At 38.4% G+C, this 21,576-nt stretch overlaps 2 protein-coding genes and 1 pseudogene across 5 annotated transcripts in view; 1 reads left to right on the forward strand and 2 right to left on the reverse strand.

Moving 5' to 3' along the window:
• Positions 1-21,576, forward strand: part of LOC145479208 (integrator complex subunit 3-like) — a 306,674-nt gene that overhangs the window by 120,983 nt on the left and 164,115 nt on the right. For all 4 annotated transcript variants that reach the window (XR_014048403.1, XM_081457501.1, XM_081457510.1 and 1 more), the window contains one exon: positions 19,502-19,549. Coding sequence is in view for 3 of the 4 variants with exons in the window: in XM_081457501.1 (XP_081313627.1) it covers positions 19,502-19,549 (48 nt within the window). In the remaining variant the exon portion in view is untranslated. The remainder of the gene's footprint in view (positions 1-19,501; positions 19,550-21,576) is intronic.
• The window catches only part of LOC145479884 (uncharacterized), a 192,565-nt gene that overhangs the window by 11,850 nt on the left and 159,139 nt on the right, over positions 1-21,576 (reverse strand). The window lies entirely within an intron of this gene.
• LOC145479427 (uncharacterized) lies at positions 1,315-4,592 on the reverse strand (annotated as a pseudogene).

Consider the following 21,576-nt stretch of genomic DNA (forward strand, 5'->3'; position numbering starts at 1 on the left):
TTGATTTCAGGTCAAAAAAGGTGTAAATAAAAGTAAAATAAAACAAATAAACATTTCAATGAGCACTTTTCCAAATACGGCAACGTCTTAAATGGCTGAAAATCACGAGATGAATACATAGTTTTCGACAAACGCGATCATAGCTTTATGTCATGCACAGCCATAACTTCCAATTTCAAAATGCGCTGGTACCTCTTATTCCTGATGAGGATAACAACTTTGGTGGCTGTTTAGTTTTGGATTTAAGAATTTGATGACTTCACGTGAAAAAGCTCTATAAATAGGGCTGACAGATTAACAGATTAACCCTTCTGAGCAACGTACGGGTCTCGATACATCTGCTTGTCCGCTGATCCCAGAAGCTCAAAACACTACAAATCATGCCGATTTGACATAAAATCAACGCAACCTGGATCACAGATCTATGTTACAATCGATTGCTACTTGTTGGCCATTATTATGTTTAAACAATCTAGTTACCAGTTCGAGAAACGTCCGCAGAACGTGATCGCAATGCATGCCAGGAAGGGTCTTTACACCTCGTGCACGGGAAAACATGACGGTCGATACAAGACAAATTTTATAAGTCTAAAACCAGTTCTCGCTTTCCAAACTTTGACGCTAGCAACGCTTGGCAATTGGGCCACGACTCACCAGAGGGTATTTTCCTTGGGCAAGAACTGCTCTTGGACTTTGCTGCCTGGCTCGATCTGACTTCGAACGCCAATAACACGATTACGGTATATCAGTTGCCTTCGAAGTTTCAGAACACATTTTGATTCTTTAAAACGTGCTGATGACTAACGGGTTTGTCGAGACTTTATGATGCCTCTCAACCACCAGGCAGGCATACAAGGTACTTTAAAACAATGCTTAATTAAGATATTAGTTGACAGAGCTCTAATGTGCACATCTCTTTTTTGTTCAATGTATTTCGTTTGATGCTCGATCGATTCACGTGTTGTGTTCATGTCACAATAACCGATGTAAACAATCTGTTCCCAGATTTCCGCTCTATATATGCTGTGAGATTTGATTTTGACTTCATACACTATAAACAGTCTGCCTGTTTGCTGTTCAACAAATAAACTCCTAAAGACATGGCTAGGAAAAGCCAGGTATTTTTGCATACATTATAACTTGAAAACAAAGCAAAAACCAGTGACGAAAATACAGGGCTGCCTTTTTCTATTACATTGAAGACCACATGCAAAATTTCAAGTTCTTTCGCGTTCACTTCGCATGGTTTTGCACTCACCCCTTTAATCACAAATGGTTCATTTCATTAGTCACGTGACAGAGCACGACTTGGGCATGGAAACGGGGCTGAAGTTGGTTTGACATATATATGTGTGTTCATTAGCTTTAGTTGTCCATCAAAATCTGCAAAACACTTACGCAGCAGTATGATTGCTTTACAAATATCATTTTTATATTTTTATGTAGTTTATCCCGTCGTCTACATCACTGGACACGTGACCAGGGCCTTTAAAATGGCACTATTACATGACAGACAATTGTAAGACTGTACTACGAGTCACTCCAATCCACTTTAATTCAACCTGCTCTTTTTAATGTTTCTGACGTTCTTCCTGATGTTCTTTAACGTTGGTATAGCTAGGAATATCATTAAAGTAAATTAGTCACGTGACTTTAATTTCTATATTTACCAGTTGGCATACATAGACAGCATACATAGAAAGCACTTCTTAAACGTTTATTTTAATATTCCTCATCACTGCCCTCTCCATCGTCATCATCAGCACTCTCGATCTCTTGAACAGAACCTTGGTTCTCACATTCAGGAAGCCTGCACATATCAGTGCAGCTTAGGCCATTTGTGACACAGACACATTTAGGGGCGACGCACTTTTTATTGGCGTTACACTAATAGCTAATAGCTCAAGTATGGCCTGTGGCGTCCATCCAGCCAACAACTAACTTGGCAACACCAAGAAATAAAATGCAAACAGCGGCAACAAACATAACACATGAACTACGCATGGTCTGGAACAACAATCTAAAATTTTCTTGACGTTTCGCATGCTACAGCACGCGTCTTCAGAAGTGGCGGTTACAACACCATCTTCATGCTCGATCTTCCATCCCTGTCCAACAGGAGTCGGAACTTGTGGGTCTTTCTCTAAACACTATTTCCATACGATAATGTGATAATTTGCCCTCTTTGCGTGCTTCACAAGACAATCTCCGTAAGGAGGAAGCTGGTGGCTTTCTATCTCCCCTCTTCTTGAACAAAATAGCTGGTACCTCAGCTCATTAACTTTTGTGGTGACCATGTTATTAGAGTAAACATGTAAGTTCCTCTAATTTATCTGTTAATTCAGGAGGTAGGTCTCACTCTTTTCCCAGCTCTGTTAACACTTCTCGGATCGTTGTGTTCTTCTTTAATATCTTCAATGCTTATGCCTTTCCCTTTCCTGCAAATGCGCTCACAGTATCACACCCAGTGAATGCATGTATTCTGAGAACACCTCTGCACACTTCTGGACCAAGTGAGGCAGCAACTTTTGTAATGTCAATAACCTTTTGTCCGTCTATGAGTCCCAGATTTCATGAACAGAGAAACGCCTATGTCATTGCTAAATGCCAAGGACATGATAAACACATCAGTGTCCTCCGAACAGACAAGAACAGAGTTGAAGCCCTCATTAGCTGCATGGGAAGCGTGGAGCATTAGGCATTCATCTGCCTCTTCCTATTGAGACCTTCAGTGTTGGAACTTCCTCACTACCTTCTGTGGTGATTCTGTAGCATGTATCACCAGCATTGGCATACAACAGTTTCTCCTCCAACTTCTGTCTGCATGCTTCCTTTCTCCACTCATTAACGATGAAGGTGATAAGACTCGTCTTATTGCTCACTCTTGTCAGGAAATTCCTTCCTCTGCCTAACTGTGTTGTACTGATGTTAACAAGCTGGTGTCCTGACTCTTCACCTCGCAGTTGCCGTTCACTGTTCTCAATGGATAGCTCCTTGTAGGTGTCAAATACGACGTCTATTCTGTTACACCACACCCCTTCTTTCATTGCCATAGACAGGACAGTCATAGCAACATCACCAAAGGTCAGTTAATCTCTCTTTAGCCTTTGCACCAGAGACATGCCATCAATAACTGCGGCAGAATTTACAGGAACTTCCTCAGAGAACTTTACATTTCTCTGTAACAGTGATGCCAGGGAGGCCTTGTTGGGCTTTCTCAGAAGGCCATCTGGAGTTGAAAAGGCCCAGGGAAGTGGTCCAAGAGGGTGTGAAAGGATGGTATCCATCTGCAAGCTTTGTTCTTGTGCAATAACTATGATTCTTCCAAACAAGGACCTGTCTACTTTCAACGTAATCGATTGGTCTTTGGTTAGCACCTGTTTCTTTTTGTTCATGTCGCTGAATGTCATGGAATTTCCTGATTTGAGGAGTCTTCTCCATCCTCTCTTCTTTAAACTTTGTATAACATCTATCACCAACCACGTGTGCTGTTTTCAGGTCTGTAGCAATCTCTCTGGGGGCTTTCTTTGCAGTTGAAATGTTAATCAGTTCTTGGCTCTCGGAAAAAGGATTAACCCAGCCTTGGATGAGGTCAACTATGGACAAAACCGCCAGCTCATCTTTCTTTATTCTTGATGACTGAAGCTCTGTATGCTGCATTTCCAAGTTGGATCCTTGTACCATGCTTCTTAGCTGCCCAAGAAATGCACTTCAGTATATATTCTGCTGTGAGGTAGTAGCGCTGAACAGTTGCATGTTTTAAGCTAAAGCTTGTGGTTCTACCAGGATTCTGGGTATTCTTGTTCACAGTGACCTCAGTTGTCTGGTCAACTGGAATCCTCCCAAAGGGATTGCTGCTGGCTAACTGAACGGAAAAAGTGCCTTCCTTGAATGCCTTCTGTACTTCAGGATTTTTTTTACTGAGATTTGTCATCTGAGCAAAGTAAGGAGTCAGGTATCATGAATAGTTCACCTTGTCATGCGCGAAACACCAAGGGATCATCATTTGTATGGAATGGAGATGTAAATCCCAGCCACCTTCACAAGATACCCGCAACAGGCCAAGAACTATTCCCTCTACCATATCCACATATGACATCCAGAATGCTGAAAGTTCACTGTTATTTTGACGAAGATGATTCAGGAACTCTCTCACATAGTCATCACTTAAGGCAGTACTGGGCATTGAAGCAGCTGGTCTAAGTGCTCTTCCTTCAAATTATTAGCCAGTGTATCCACCTGCTCAAGAAAAGATGCTACTGTGATGCGATGATTGGGATCGCTGCTCTCAAGGCTTCTCATGAACTCAGCCTATCCTAACCTCATCATTGCTTCATACAGGTACTTGTGTGCCCGCAGGCCACGGTTGTAATGCTTTCCATCAATGAGACCACTTATGGAGCCCTCAGCAACTATCTGTGATTCAATGAAGATGTCCTTCAAGCGGCTATCTCCAAATCGTTTCCCCAGGATAGCCAATGCAACGCAAATCGTGTGAAATGTTCCAATTCGCAAAACAATGTTGGAAAACTGGTCTTGCTTCCTTGCAATTTCCGCTGCTTTTGCATGAAGTGTTTGATCCACAACAATGACAATTGATGATAGATCAAGTTTCTTCCTGATTTCCTCTGACTGGTTAAGGATCTCAAGCACTGTTGTTAATGCTGTTGCTGGAGCATCTATTGTCGGGAGATACTCTTCGACATGTGGTGTTACTTGAACTCGATCCCTTGTTTGGATGTTAAATCCGGTCCAACTAGGCACCTTTTGGACTTCTGAATTGACTTACCTAGCAAGGATCCACAGCATGTTTTTCTGCTCTGCATTTCTTGCAGCTTTCTTGGTTTAACCAGCATAGTCATCCTTGGTTTTGAGAGGATGTGGTCCCACACAAGGGCCAGCGACATATACGTGAAGTTGGGGTTGATGTTCGTGCTGAAAGTCCTCTGTTTGCTTTTGTCAATGCGTGGTAGATCTTTTGGCGGTGGGTCAGGACCAAGGACTCTAGGCTGTACAGTGATTCCGTTGACACGGTGGGATTTTCCTTTCCCTGACAAGGTCTCCTCAATTCTGTCTATGTTGTCCCAGACAAGGTATGTAAAGACGTGTGGTTTAATGGAGACGGGAAGTGAAATCTATTATTTACTCTGAAACAATAGCGTAAATGATATCAACGATTTCATATAAGTTATAGATGCACTAGTAAATTAGCACTCAGTAACAGATCGAGTATTTTCAAACTTTAGATCGCACTGTAAGGCTAATTTCTAAAAGAGTTTAAAAGGATTTAATGCGAGCTGGTTTGTTTTGTTATAATATAAAGTACAATTTAAGTTCCAAATAGATAAAAGGTGGATTATCAGAAAAAAATGAGAAGCGGAGTTTTTTGCATAAAGGAGAGCAGGTTTTAAAAAATACTAGAGTTTTTATGAAGAAGGTTAAACATATTTCCAGCTATTGATTACCACGACAGAAATGGACTGTTTTTCCTCGTTTGTTTGTACTCTAGATTATGTTTTACTTAACATCTCATGTTGTGCCTCAGCTCTGTCGTCTTTGTCATGCTATTTTGCAATCAAAAAAGTTTTTAAAACTGATTCATTCAAAATTAAGAGTACACAATACTAAAATGTTTACAAAATTCATATTTTGTGGAATAATTAAGTGACTGATAGATATCTAGTAGTTTAAGCACTTACCTTGACGAAGTTGGCCTTTTCAAAATGGTGGATACATCAAGCAACAGAGTTCTCAGACATGGCATAAATTAATGCACCGCTGACCAAAATTTGCAGGCTCGAGTATCATGAAAAATTTTATATGGGCCAAATGTGTTATGCCTTGGGAGGGGGGTGCAAATAAATGCAGTCAGCACGGAGGAGCTACCATTGATCCAGTGCTATCATGGATTTTCCAAGTCGACAATAGGAGGGCCTTTCAAAAAACACCATGAAACTTATTCACCCTGAATGAAACTGACAGCCTAAATTTGGCTGCCTGGCTCATGGACTATTTAAGGGCCTATTTTGTCCAAAATTATTTTTTTACACCAAATTCAAGACTTTTACTTTACCTGAATTTTGCAAAAAAAGTTATTTTAAAAACTTAAAACGCAAATGAGTTATCCACAATAATGTAAATTTCTTAAACAAGTCAATGAACTGCAAACTGTGATAAGCCAATTAAAATGTGCCAACCCTTGAGTTGAGCAGTAACAATTTTCGCAGCAACTGGTCTCATCTGTGGAGTCGTATCTCGCTTCTTTTGTTTATCAATTTCTCACACAGAAATCTTCGCTTTTGTTGATTGTAAACGTCTCTTAAGTGATAATCTAGGTGATTTTGCACGGTCTTTGCATTGCCACATTTGAATGGAAGCGCAAAATTAATTGCAAGGATCTGCAAGCGAATGTTTCGTCGATGCCTCGCCCTAGCTTCAGTCTGGCACAGAAGTTGATTGCCGCAGAATACTACCGATGAATTTAATCGCTAATATCTGACAAAGCAGCTTCTCCAAATGCTCCATTCCTCTGATTCGAAGGGTGTTTTTCCATATTCTAGTAAAACAGACAGGCCGATGATATACCCGTTTAGATTTTTTTAAATTGTGTAAATGTCCTCACTCGACTCGGTAGGCCTGTTCAAGGCTATTCCACTATCATTCCTCTTTTTCCCTTTTCCTTCTTTACCATTTATATGCTGATTCGCTTTACGAGCTGCTGAATGTTTCATGGCAGACTTCGTTACTCCTGATGTAAGATATAAAGATATTCTGTAAAGGTAAACATTGCACATTCATTCCCGGGAAGCATTACTGTAGCCCGCTAGGGAGTTCAAAGCTGCATTTCATTGGTTGGTAGCATGGCCACGTTGACAACCGCTTCAGTGAGGTGGAAAACTGTGAATTTCTTTCGAGGCTGAAAACTCAAGGTTTATTTTTGCGTGTATTACCTCTATTCAAATGAATTAGTAAGGTATGTAGATTTATCAGATTTTAACAAAACTTGGCCAAAATCTTCATCAGATATTAGCGTACCAAAGTATGTGAGACTTTTGCGAAAATCGAAATATTTTTCCTGGGACGTCCCATTGAGTAACAGCAGTCAGAAAATTTTCTATTGTCCAACTTTAAAAGGGATTTCCTAAGCAACCAACAGAAATATTGAAAAAGCCTTGCACACTTTGTTGGCCCATCAACTCCTGATTGATAATGTCCAGTCAGTTTGTATGTCTGCGGTAACACAAAGGTTGGTAATTCAGTTAAGCAAGTACGGTCATTTTTGCGTTTAAAGGCTTGTGCATGCCTATCAAAACAAAATTAGCAAACTGTATTGTTATTTTCAGAATATACAATTTATTAGCTTTACAACGAAGTACAGTTTACCGTGGTTTTCTTTAAAACAGCATGTAAAGAAAGCATTTTCTGGAAGGCACTCCTGAAGGTCTACAGTAACCTTAAACAATAAAATACTGAGTCAAGAATATCTCCAGAAATATTGGAACAGTGTTCTTCAAACATGGCACCAGAAATGTACATCACAAAAGAAACAACATGACACCTATGTTGTTGCCATGGCAACACTCTTGGCTCCTGTCTCTTTCCGAGAAAAACCAAATATCACCATTTGCAACCTTTTACAGTGGGACAGAGGGTCTTGCTCGGACCACACATGGTTCCCATATAGTCTTAACTCTCCCCATTAGATTGTTGGGAGTGGATGATCCTTGTTTAAGATAAAATCTGGGAATCTTAGTCTTAATTAAAAAAGGAACAGCGGCATAACTGTTGTCATGGCAACAACATGATGGGTGTCATTTTGTTTCTTTTGTGATGTACATTTCTGGTGCGAAGTTTAAAGAACACTACTTTAATATTCTAGAGATATTCTCAATTGAGTGTTGTACTATTTTAGTGGAACCACTTATGATGTCATCACTTTCCTCATTTGCATAATATGAAAAGGTGAATATCTCTAAAATGGAAAAAAGATATTCCAAAAAGGAAAATGCCATTCTTCTTTGCTTTAAAAAGCCTTTCAAATACACAGCAGTTATTTTTTACTTCATAGGCATGTTATGGTAGCTCAGATTTTGATTGGTCATTATAACCACTCTTTATTACTTGATGCTACAATCATAGTATCAAAAAACTGCCCAATCATTGGTGAACATGTTGTTATCATTTTCGTGACTTAATAGGTTACCATAGCAACAGTATGACCTGCTAAAAACATCTTTAATTACAGCTTTAGGGGTCTATAATTCAAACACAGCTCAGTGAAATTTTTTTTATCGTCAAATTTTGATAAGCATGATAAGATGCAACTTTTGGCAAAGTTTAAAAAAATTCTGTACATAGGGTTCAGAGCTACCTTAAATTTTGAAAATTTAAGGTGGCTCTGAACCTTATGGATAGAATTTTTGTGAGACTATGTGATATTATTGCATAATCTCATATAGTCATCGGCCCGTGTTGAAGGTTTGAGGATTTTATGAAACCTGAGAATCTCTCCCCCGAAGAGAGTTAATAGTTAATGAAGATAGTGAAAACTCGCCTGATGAGAGTTAATATTTAATTAAGATAGTGAAAACTTGAGATGAAATCGGATTGTCGCATTTACAAAGCGGCAGACAAGATGATATTTGAAATGTAAACTGCCTTTGCTTCTGGTCAAATTGCTTGTAAACGGCTCAAACAGACCCAGGAACACACTCAGGTAAATAACAGTGCATTTATTTTGTAAATGATTATGGTATTGCTGATACAGTGTTCAGGTCCCCTGTGCTTTGGGCAAGTGAGAAGATTTTCACGAACGTTAATTGAATGGGAGTGTTAAAGCTGACCACAGGTCAAAATTTAAGCTTGTTCTTTTGTTTTTTAAGCGATGATGGGGTGAATAAAATCCCAACTTGCGGTGTTGCAGTGATCTCAAACCCTTTGGTGTGTGACATTTGTGTTTTTCACGCTACAGTGTTTGGTAAAATAAAGTTATTTGAGGTGCTGTGGTTTCTTGTTTGACCTTTCTCAGACCTAAATTTAACATCCAAACTTTGTTAATCTGTACTAATTTATGACAAGCATGTGCCATTGTTTTTAACAAAATACAGACCAACACTGTCTTGGTTAAACTTCAATATGCTTCAGCTGCCACCAATCCAAAGCTGTTTTCATTAATACATAACTTGACAAGTAACTTTACCTCTGCCATGATGCACTCGTAGCTGGACTAAATGTATTATTGACTGTGTAGCTTTTTTCAGCTGATTTACAGGCAGTGCCAAAAGCGTTGTGATTCGTTCATTTCGTGTAAAATTGTTAGCGCCGCCCAAGACAATAGAAAGTTAATCAAGGTTAATGTTCTATTTACCCTGTGATCAACCATGGTTTAAGTAGCCTTCACACAGCAAACTTAAGTTGGCGAACTTGTGTTGGCAAACTCAAGTTGACATGTGTGAACAGCACAAAAACAGTCGGCAAACGCGTTGGCAAATTGTTGGGGACAAATAGACCTTGCCTCTATTCTCGCCAACGTTTTCTTGTTGGTAAACTCGTATCTGACGTGTGAACGATTGGCAAACATGTTTTGTTGACTGTCAACCAATCAAAACACAGGCTCTGTTCACGTGATTTATTTGCATGACACGTCACAAAATGGTGGACACAATTCAAGATAAGCATGAGACCACTTTTAAATTTACCTAAGAGGTTCAGGCGCGTCATGTTCATAAATCTTTACGAGGTGAAACTTCACGCTTGTTTTTCGAGAGAATCCCTCCTCTTTAAATGAATTAATAGAGTATGTAGAAGAATGATATGATTGATCATTGCAGTTATGCACACAACTTAAGCAGTTGTGAAATTAAAGCCTGAAAAAACATCAGGCCTGAATGGAATTTGAACTAACGACCTGAATTTTTTTCAGGTCATGGGTTCAAATCCTGTCCAAGCATTCTCGGCAGTTCAATGAACTTTCGTATATTCTCTTGTATTCTTCATCTTCTACGGGTATATTATGAACTCACAAAGTAGCCAGCTCCCAGTTGGCTTGATAGCTCAGTTGCTAGAGAACTGTACTGGTATTGCAGAGGCCATGGGTTTGAATCCTGTTCAGGCCTGAATTTTTTCAGCCTTTAATTTCACAAATGCTTAAGAGCAGCTTCACCTAAATATCAACTAGACTTGGAAATGGCAAAAAATCAAATTTCCTCAAACTCGCCCAGAATAAAGCCCTATGGGCACTAGTTACAAAAATATTATTTCAAGTTTGATCAATCAAAAAAATTTTTATGCAATTTTTCTTTTCGATGCCCCAAATTGACCAAAATCAATTGAAAATGAGTGGCATATTCAGAGGCTTTTAAACTGAAAAGTGAAAATCTTCATTACAAACTGACTGCACGTCGTATTTTTACTTTCTTTCTTGTATATTTAGAGCTTAATAGATCGTGATTTGATTAGAATGAAAACATTTGATGAATTTTCTTAATTAACGACCCAAGACAGCTTAACAAGAGGTCTACATTTAGCCTATTTTCAAATGCTAAAAAGGCGTTCTGGTACATGGCTTTTCCCAAAACAACTAGTTTGGTCTGAAAGAGTGTTGTTTGTTCTTAAAATTAGTGAAATAAAATTATTGGATATGAAATAAAATCGCGAGCGCTGAGATAGCGAACTAGCACTTCTTCCTGAAAACATGACCTTTGACCCAAGTGTAACAAAACTGATTACTGCAAGAAAAGCAAGCACTTCATTATTTTGAAAATCTTCTAGTGATATCTCTCTGAAACCTTTATTGCAAGAAACTATTTCCAAATATGAAATCTTACAGGGTCAAAGAAGGAGCTAAAGGGCACATTTTGTCATGCCAGGACAATAACTTTATTTGCTGAGAATTGAAGTCAATGACCGTTAACAAATTCCAGTGAAATTTGCAAACTTGAAGAATGTTACCCGATACCTACCTGAATATCTGCTAGTCAGTAGGTGAGTAAGAAAGTTCGAATCAGGGTTAAGGTCATTTGAGAGTGGATCAAGTAATCTGGGCTAAAAGAGTCGTTTTCTTAGATTAACCTTCAAAAGAAGCTGGGTCCAGATTTGGGAACCTCTAAAAGAAGAAATGTTTAATGTTCCATGACCTGCCTGCTACTATAAATTCCATGCACATGCCGACCGCATGTTTGTCGTAAAACCAACTGAACTCCACTGACAGTCCCCATAGGCAAACCCAAAACAAACAATCCCAAAAAATGTAAAGTGAAATTGGCTGTCTTCATGAACAGCTTTTGCCGAATCCAGCAGGTAATATAACCACCAAATCTTTACCCACTAAAAGATGGTGTCACCTGAGTAAAATTGAATACCATTTACCTCAAGTCTAATAAATCTTCACTGAGGTTAGCACAATTTCACAAACCTTCCTCCACAGCATTGTGCAAGTCACATTTATTTTGAGTTATTCCTGGAATCATTCAAGCAAATTTGACACAGTTGTCAATCAAGATGACCACACCACACCAATCAGGTGCCCTGTTCATGAATGAACGGGTTTTTCAAAATTGAGCGGTTTGAGGGCAAGATTTTCCTCGCTCGCCCCAACACCCCCTGCTTTGACAATTTTTTTCTCTCGCTCCAATTTACACATGACCAGGATGCGTAAAAGCACGGGAACGCCTGCTATGCAGGCTAGGTCAAAGACTGATGCTAAACGCTCAACTCTTCTTTCTTTGTGGTTTCTGCAGAATCCCCAGTAAAGCTCACGGCTAAGGTTTCTTCCTCTTTGTTCCAAGGAATTCCCAGTAACTTTGCTTCATTTGGTTTTATACCCAAGTGTTCCTTGGTATACGTTTGCCCTTCATCTCATGGTACAGCTTCAGCCTCCAGTTTCTGGAAATTTGAGTGCCATTTACATGTATGCAGTTTAAACCCTGCTTCTCCAAACTCTAATGACGTATGAGTTACTCTTGGAATTTGCTGTGTTGATCACCTGCTGGTTTATCTTCTAAACCTAATCCAGGCTGCACAGTTTCTCATAATCTGTTGAAGAACTTCTGGTGAGCTACATGCTGCTCAAGTTGATCTCTGCACCTTGGGACATGATGGTCCAACCAAAGAATGTGAGCTCTGCAACTGGTTCACCTGGATTTCCAACTCTCAGCACTGGGCTTGTCTTCAGCTTTGCATACTCACTTGCACCCAGGATCACACAAATTGGCAGCTCTTGTTTTGTATCCACATCATCCATCATTACATCTTTGTGATACTGGTGCTGTGAGATGATTTCTGCATATTGTGGGTTGGACACAGACAACAGGACACCCTTGTCGACTTTACTCAGGGTAGTAGGCAGGCTGAAATCCCCTTTGATGCTAGAGATTTTCGCCTTGGACATTTCTATCTTCTGGCTTAGCCTGTTGATGTCATCATCATTTCAATTTTCTTGTACTCCTTGTGGTCAGGTTTCCTGTTCAGTCGCTCAACCAGTGTAGGTGATGCACATGAGCTGCTTGCTCTAGTGTCTAATAGTGCTCTACATGTAATTCCCTCCACTTCTACCACAACTACTGGATACAACACCCGACCTTCCCCGGTTTCTACCATCAGCTGGTTCAAACTTAACTTGTTGTCACTCATATACTTCCTCCAATCAGCTATCACTTTGATCTTGTCACATCAACTGATTTGTGTTCTCCTGATTTACAATGAACACAGGACTCTCCTTGTTTTGTTTGAAGTGCCTTATCCAGGGCTTCAAGTGTCCCTATATTTCCTACATTTTTTAACTTTCCCTATACTTTCCTATTTAATTCAAAAACTCCCTATAATCCCAACAATTTTAGAATAAAGAGGAAAAAATAGTACCGGACTCATTAACTTATATTTTAGTGGATGTAACGGCAGGTAGTCAATTTCTAGATTCTTGAAGACGCTGTTCTTAAGGCATGCCAAAGGTCATGATGTTGCAAAGAAAACTGTGGACATGCTGGAAGAAATGGGCTTCCAGTTCCCTCTCTCAGGCTTGATGCTGGGAGAGATAAGTCTGCCGTCAGATGGACCAAATGTTAACGAAACAATTTGGAGTGCCATCAACAAAGTACTCTTAGATGAAGGACTCCCTGGATTTCTGCCATTCATACATGAATGTATAAATGTATTTGTTAAAAGTTGCAAGACAAGTACTTCCCAGCTCATTTGGCTTTTCTACTGTTTATAGAGTCTTCCAGAGCAAAGGGTCACTTATTCATCTACTGCTCTATAAAATGTATGAGCTGCTGAAATTCCTAATGGGTCACTTCTTGAAGAGCCAAGTTCTTAACGACTTTGAGGGGAAGAACCTGCTGAAGTCAGACAACCTACCATCAAATTGATATATAGAAAATGGTGAAAATACTTGTGCCCTGACCAACCAAAACCTTTGGTTTGGGTAGCTCTCACAGGTATGAAACAGTCTTATGTGGACACTACAAAGTATCTGATTGACCATTTACCAATAGACAATAAACCTTTTAGACATGTTTCTTTCCTGCAACCATTTCGCAGAGATGGTGAGCTTGGGACGCAAGCTATTTCGAGACTAGCCGTAATGATGCCAATATCAGAAGAAAAAGTGGAACTTATTACACATGGATTGTGTACAAGGCCGGAGCTGTTGACACAGATCGTAGAGAACAAGCTTTCATGGCCATCATTGCAAGTAAACTTCAAATAGAGAAGCACAAATCTAAGAAACAGATAAAGTTGTAACGCTTAACAATAAATAGAATATCAAAAATGGATATAACAACAAAACCAAAAAAAAAAAGGAGCCACATTACTGGCCATTGTAGATATTAACTCTATTAGTTTAGAAAAAGGAACCTGTTCTCCGTTTTATTTTCTTTCTCGTACTTATTTCTTCTTGTACTTTTATCTCTTTTTTTTCTTCCTAAGTTCTCACTTTTGTTTTTGGTACTCCTATAATGACTTGTAAGTAAGTTATGTATTGTAATGTATTGCTATGTCATAGGTTATAAATAAAACATATTAAAAAAAAACAGAGTAGATCATAATTACTGGTGGTCAAATGTCTTTCAAGAGAAAGTTCAAGTATTCTGCGCTTCAGAAGCTTCTTTCCCTAACTCATGGTAATAAAGTTGTAGAACAGAGTCTTTCTGCTAGTAAGAAGACAGCAGGACCTCACTAAGTGATGTGGAAATAAATGGTCTGCATACAAAGATCATTCAATCCATATGAAATTGTATGGAGAGCCACACAATGTTCACATTACAAAAGACCTCTTCAAGCAAGAAGAGGGGTGTGCAAAGCGTTTGGAAAAAAAGAACTCTTAAGGAAAAAGGCCATTCAGAATGGAGAGAAACAAAGGCTAAGAGATGCAGAGAAGGAAAGACAACAGGAAGCACAGAAGCTGGAACAAATGAGACTAAACATGGTTGAGACAGGAAAAGAACTGAATGGATGAAGTCAGAAAAGTTGAAGGAAAGTGAACTGCAAACAGCCAAAACAACATATGATAAGAAGAAGCAAACAAAAGATTCATGCATTCCAAGCAATTAAGAACAAGAACTTCAGTGAAGTAGCTGTGGCTCAAGGGCTTCTTGAAGTTGCAAAAATGAAGATGGAAAATCCAATGGACCAACACAAACAGTGTTCAAATAACTAAACGGAACTAGACAAGAACAAAAAGAGACTGTTAGAGGGCTGAAGGAAAAACAGGATGTTAAGTAACGGTCCATATAAGAAGGATAGCACCACGCGGCAAGGAATGCAGAAAGGTGCTAACTTTTGCGCAACTTTGCTATTGTTGTATCATACTTCTGATTGGCTCAATCAGCAAAATTTACCAAAACTTCAGGTAGCTGTATAATGTATTTATCTGTAATTGATCAATTATCTTGAAGTTCCTTTCAACAAAATCTCTTCTGAGTCTAAATACCACAGTGATCCCATGTGGGGAACATTGGAAAATTGGAAGCTTTTATTGTCTTTGTTTATGACTGTTGTGATTGGTTGAAATGTTTTAACACAAAGGAAACTACTTTTCAAAATAGAGTTTAAATACATTTTATTTCATAAACCTGCTTTCCATCAGTTGATACATTCTCTGTATGAAAACACAACCATTTCAATGTGGGAAAAATGTATTGCCGCAGAACAATAGAAAATGCTGCAGTTCTTATCTGGATCGTTACTTAAATGCACAAAAACCTGCATGAATAACAGGATGAAATTGATGTTAGAAACTTTCTTGGCAAAAATCTCTTTAAAAAGCAGAGTAAATATTTGTACTTTTGTCAAGTTTCTCTTGTAAGTGCTTCAAAATATCCCTATATTGTCCCTATAATTATTTTTGAATTCCTATATTAACCCTATAATTTTTAAAAAAAGACCCTATATTTAACCCTTTATTTTTCCAGGAAGCCACTTGAAGCCCTGCTTATCACTTCCTCTGTCATGCTTCCAAGAGCCCCCATCCCTATAGCTATCCAGGGGCACTGGATACTAATGGAGGAAACCCCCACCCTTGCCAATCATCATATAGTCTTACAAGGTCGGCTGGGATGCCTGGTAAGAGTAAGTCCAATGTGGATATTGCAAAATGGTATGAACATGAAAAGAAGAAAAGATATTACCCAGGGCTGGGAGTTCTACAATCACTGATGTTGCCTTGTAAAAGGAAGGAGAAAAAGAAATGAAGTCCATATTTATTTACTGTACCATATAAATAACAGTGAAAAGCATGGTTTGAATTCTTCTCAATTCTTCTGCTGTTTCTCGTCTAAAAATTGTTGTCTTGGCGTGAATAATTCAAAAATTTATACAGCTCATCAATTTTGTGAGTTAATTTTGAATCATTATCTTCTTTTTGGGCAGTCAAGTACCATCAAGCATATATAAAGCGCACATCTTCAGGAAATGTGCTACTAGCTTTTATAAATAACTGAGCTTCTATGTGTGCTCTCATTGGTTGATAGGCATGTTTAGATGAGAGTATGTAAACGTGGTATTGACGCTTTAGATTCACACATATTTTTGAGAAATATTTTATAAAAGCAATAGAGGAATTTTTCCATGTTTACATAGCCTCATCTAAACACCAGGGGGGTTCGGAGAATTCTTGAAAGTTATACAAACCCTTGATTGCAACTCGGCTTTGCTTAACTGTCTTAAATTCTCCCAAACCCCCTTGTGTTTGGATGAGGCTATCTTAACACTGAAAAAGTACTCTATTGCTTAAATATGTGACCTCTCACACAAAAACGTCACTAACAGATATCCGTTAAACGGTCAAAGCGAATGGCTGGCGAACTGCTAACAAACGGATGGGAAACAGATGTTCCAGCCATTTCAAATGGTTTTAAGAACTGTTTGAACGGCCACGGAAAAATTTCGAACGGATGCTATTAACATTTGAATGGCACTGGAAAAATTTCAAACGGATGACACCAGCTGTTCGAATGGCGAGCGAAAAATTTTCAACAGGTGATGCCAGCCGTACAAACGGCTAACGAAAAATTTCGAATGGATGACGCCAGCCGTTCGAACGGCTAACAAAACATTTTGAAGGGATGATGCCAGCCATTCGAACGGCTGATGAAAAATTTCGAATGGATGATGCCAGCCGTTTGGACGGCTAAAGAAATATTTGAAACATATTATTCCAGGTGTTCGAATGGCCAAAGAAAAGGGTTTGTATTGAACGAATGGTGCAGGAGATCTTGGTGTTTTGATGAAGGACGTGTTTTTGCTCCCCTTTCATAGGTCTATAGCTGTAATTCTTATTACACACTTCTTCATTTCTGCTTTCAAAACTTGACAAAACTTAGAGATGGACACCAAAAGCTTTTAACAGGATAGAACCGGCAATAATTGTTTTCCATCACAGACCCGAATCTGTCTCTTCGCAATAATGTGCGGAAATTTGCATACCAATCATTGACCCGTTGTGCGTGACCTGTAACGCAAGTTTTGTTGATAGAGATGAAGCGCACTTCGACAGAACTCACTAGTAAACATTAACATTGTCTTGTTTCAACATCTCTCCTCAGAGTAGAGCACCAAGTTTATTTTAATATTATGTCCTGTCTGTCTTTTGGTAATACATCGTCAATCGATATGATTCATTGTAATATTCCAGATTTGAGTTTTCCAAAGAGAAAGAAAGAACGTCTTTTCCATTATGGCCCTTTAGAGTCTGAGTTTTAGGTTTGTTTAGTTCAGTTAGTTAATAGGGGAGAGGCCCATTCTCTCGCCACACTTCTCCCCTAGTTTTTCGCTTGCTGCTATTCCCGCTGTGCCCGAACCAACTGAACGCCTGGAATAGGCTATTTTCCTCTGTACTGAAAATGCGACGCAGTTTTAGTGTTATTTTCAAAGTGCGGCACCGAAATTTGTAGAAGAAAGCGTTTAAGTCATGTCAAATAATTTAAGTGTGACACTTTAAGGAGTCTCTTTTTCAAAATAACTTTTTTCACTGTTAAGGTGAAAATTGTAAGCGGGTTTTCGTGTTGTGTGGGTTTAATTGCTATCATTTAAAGTTTCCTTGACAATCCGCTCGAAACAATCGTAACACAGCATAACATGAGCCGTTATGACATCTGTTCGAAGTATTTATCTCTTGAACCGTGATTTTAATTACAGTTTTTCTTTCAGAACGGACAAACATGGTCGTTTGAATCGGAAAGGTTGAATGTTTGTTTAAATGGACACAGCCATTCAAGCGGCTGGATAAAGTTCCTTGTGAACAGATAGTCCCAGCCGTTCAAAAGCCTGAATCCCATCAGATACCTTTGGCCAATCAAATGTCTGATTAGTTTTGTGTGAACGAATAGCAGCAGCCGTTCAAACAGCTGAATACTATTTTCCCGAACAGGTGACACTAGCTGTTCAAACCACTGCAGTTCCTTTCAAACAGATAACATCAGCCGTTCGAATGGATAACTATTTTTTCGAATGGATGACCATTTTTTTCAAACGGATGAAGATTTTATTCGAACGGAGGACCTCAGCCGTTCGAACGGATGACGATGTTTTTTTGAACAGATAACCTCAGCTGCTCGAATGGATGACAATTTTTTTTGAATGGATAGCCTCAGCCGTTTGAACGGATGAAGATTTTTTTCAAACAGATAACCTCAGCTGTTTGAACAGATGAAGATTTTTTTCGAACGGATAGCAGCAGCCGTTCGAACAGCTAGCATTTTTTCTGAACGGATGATCCAATCCGTTTGAACGGCATTCCATCAATCATGAACGGATGACAAACGGATCGCAAACGGCAAGTGAACGGTTTTTAAGCGTTCAAATGGATAGCCGTAGTGTACGTTTTCACGTGAGAAGTCACATGTAATTTACTCCTATACTAGAGATGTTCGTACGAAAATCTATTCTATGTAGATTTTTCTGCCGTAAGATATTGAGTTCTTGCATCAGAAATGCAAAGAACAAATGATAAACATTGCTAATAAAAATTAAAACTAATCACTGCATGAGGATATCGTTTCACCTTCAGGTCGAATATAATTTGAACTTCGCAACAACTGCAAAAGCCTTGTACACTGGTCAGCAGATTTGATCACAAGAAGTCTAAAAGGAAGTGAAGGAAGGAGTGAAGGAGGGATTGAGTGAATCTCCTATCCATAATATCTACAACTAGGATTTTCCAAGACAAAAATGGAGCTCACGGAGCTCATTACTAAGTTATAAGCACTCAAAGCAAACATTAAAGGTGTTTCTAACAGGTTGTATTTTTGCTATGGTAACTAGGCCTGTTATATACATACATGTAATCCAAAGACATTTATTTACACTGATAGAAACCTAAAAATATAGGCTAGTTTTATTATAGTGCACTACATTACAATTTGCTGCCCTTTCAAAAATTCACTTGTTATCGTCATCTCGGTGTTCTAGTGCACTTCCTGTATGAGAGAGGTTCTTATATAATTATATTCATAATTTCAGCATTGTCTTGGCCATGCAAAAATGCATGCAGTCCTTTATTATATTTTCCTGTTTGTATCAAGGTCAGAAATGTTATGTTTGTGAATTAGGGTTTTGATCATGTTTGGTAGATTTTCAGTTTGAAAGACATTTTGAGCAGTTTTCTAGTTGCTGATAAGTTCCAAGATTCTGGACATTGAGTTTTGTACGTTCAACTCTTGAATCTTTCTTTCTTTCTGTGTACCAGGGCAAAATTACTTTTTGACATGTAACTACATGTACCTACACTGTACCTTGTGCTTGAATTTTTGTACAACAGCAAATAGGTTTAGTGGTTAGGGCTCGAGTATATGCTGATTATAGTATGCTATATAGTATGATTAAAAAGACTCTCTAAGAATGGCCTTAAAATGAAACAAGGTTCCTGCATATACATAGGACTGCCATGCAGTTAATATAGAACTGGAAATAAACAGAGTTTGAAAGAAAAACCTTGAAATATAGTTATATTAAGGACATTAAGTGAATTGTCTAATATTTGTTGTTGTTGTTTGTGTACATGTAGGTGCGATTTGGTCAACAGAAAAGGTATCAGGACTGGTTTCAAAAACAGGTTTGTTTTTCTTTTGTAAATATATAGTTCTTTGTAGTGTCAGGCTTAATTTAATGTCATTTACTTTTACAACTCTCTTGCACAGAAACACTTCAGAACGATTGATTAAGTGTAGGAAAATGTAGTGAAATTGATGTGTAATAACATACAACAAAGAAACAGCTTTAAGTGATTTATTCGCCCAGTGTTGCACACAATGCAGGCCCCCAAAATACAGACGGTCCTTGTGCTTAAATTGTTACGAAATCAAATAATCATACAAAGCATCTGATTGGCTGAAATCAAACTGGTGATCAAACTAACACGGGCTAGGGCACGTGCAGTATAACGTAACACAATATCTCTACAGAAAATTTTCATTTATAGTACCACAAATGAAACTTCATTAAAACCTGTAAGACACAGTGATAGTTTGGAAGTTAAGAGTGGGGGTAATTTCTTCACGTCAAAATAAACAGCAGTCAGAATAATTCTGGAAAGTCAAAATAAATCTGGAATCGAGATGAACATTCGTTCATGTATGATGGGCTGTGATACGATTATTATGCATACTATTTGTGCCTTTTCAGCTTATTAATCGTATATAAATGTGGCGTTTTTAGCTTATTAACCTGGAAGCCATGCCACTTATGAATAATAAACATGGCATTGTACGAATATTATCTATTATGTGGCTTTCTAATCCATCAAATATTTTACGTGTTATGTAATGTATAAATGTCTGAAAAGACCCTAAGTAATTCACAACGTACCTAGCATCTTTGATAAGCACACTGATTAAAAGCAGCAAATGTACCATCAAAACGCTGAAGAAAGCAAGTCCATCACAGAGAAAATCGTACCAGCTGACAAGAAGCTGTAGAGGGAAGTTTCTCCCGCTAAATTATTTGTGCAACAATTGTGTCAATATGTTAAATTTAAATCCATCAGGAAATGTGACTTAGGAGTCCTCAAGATTCACAAACAAAAATTAAAAACATTGACGCTGAAAAATGGTTTGAGGTTTCCAATGCAATTTTAAAGCACCAGGAAATTGTACCTGATCTACAAAGTCTTATCAAGGGAGTTTAATGAGTACTTGAAATCAGGCAGTATGTTGGAAGCCTGAAATCCAGACAAGCTGGCTGGTTTTTCCCTTATTAGTATGGGTTTCTCCCTGGCTACCTTGGTTTGGCACTTTATTATTACTATTACTATTACTATTACTATTACTGGTACTGGTACTGGTACTGCACGTTACTGTTACTGTTACTATTACTATCCCTTGTAGAACCAAACATATTTAAAGCCTATGTCTATACTATTTTTAAGCTATGTTAAGCTATTTTATTTCTATGTTGTTGTTAAGGGCCCATTAACCAATCTTTTCGAGCCGTTGCTAAGGAAAATTCAGTCTCATCTAACCTCCTCATTTTTAGTTAGTTCAGAGTTATTTCATGTGTTTCAACTTTTTCATGACCAGTAACACTAGTGATGATGTCATCAGGCCACGCCCATGGTCATGTGACTAATACAGAAAAAATGCAAAGGCTCCCAGGCAAATTTCTTTCTCGGGATTTTTTTTCTTTGATTTAATATTTTAATTTAAATCCTCATTACGCTATGCATCGATTTTGTTTCAGTTCTAAAAGGTCAGATTTTGAGAGCATTTCAAAATATTGAAAAATTCGTAATTTTCTGAAAAAAGCATGATTTTGAAAAAGGAATGCATAGCTATGTTGCCAACATTGGCTTTAATAGAAAATCGTTGAAAAAGGCTGGATTTAATGAAAAACCGCGTTTCCTTTAGCATTTAAAGAAACCGGAAGTGCGCCCGATATCTATTGGAAGTTACCCTATCAGCGCGTGCGCAATTTACACTACCAGCGCACTTCAGTGAGATCACACAAAGCCACACGGAGTTAGTTTTTCTCTTTCTATTGCTCTTGTTTTTCTGTCTTTCTCTTATTTTGTCTTTGCTTGTACTTTTTTTGCTTTGCATTTTGTGAAACACAAAGAAAAACATCTAAAATGTATGCGAATTTGCA

This window comes from Orbicella franksi, chromosome 1, assembly GCF_964199315.1.
Source record: "Orbicella franksi chromosome 1, jaOrbFran1.1, whole genome shotgun sequence".
Taxonomy (NCBI): Eukaryota; Metazoa; Cnidaria; class Anthozoa; order Scleractinia; family Merulinidae; genus Orbicella; species Orbicella franksi.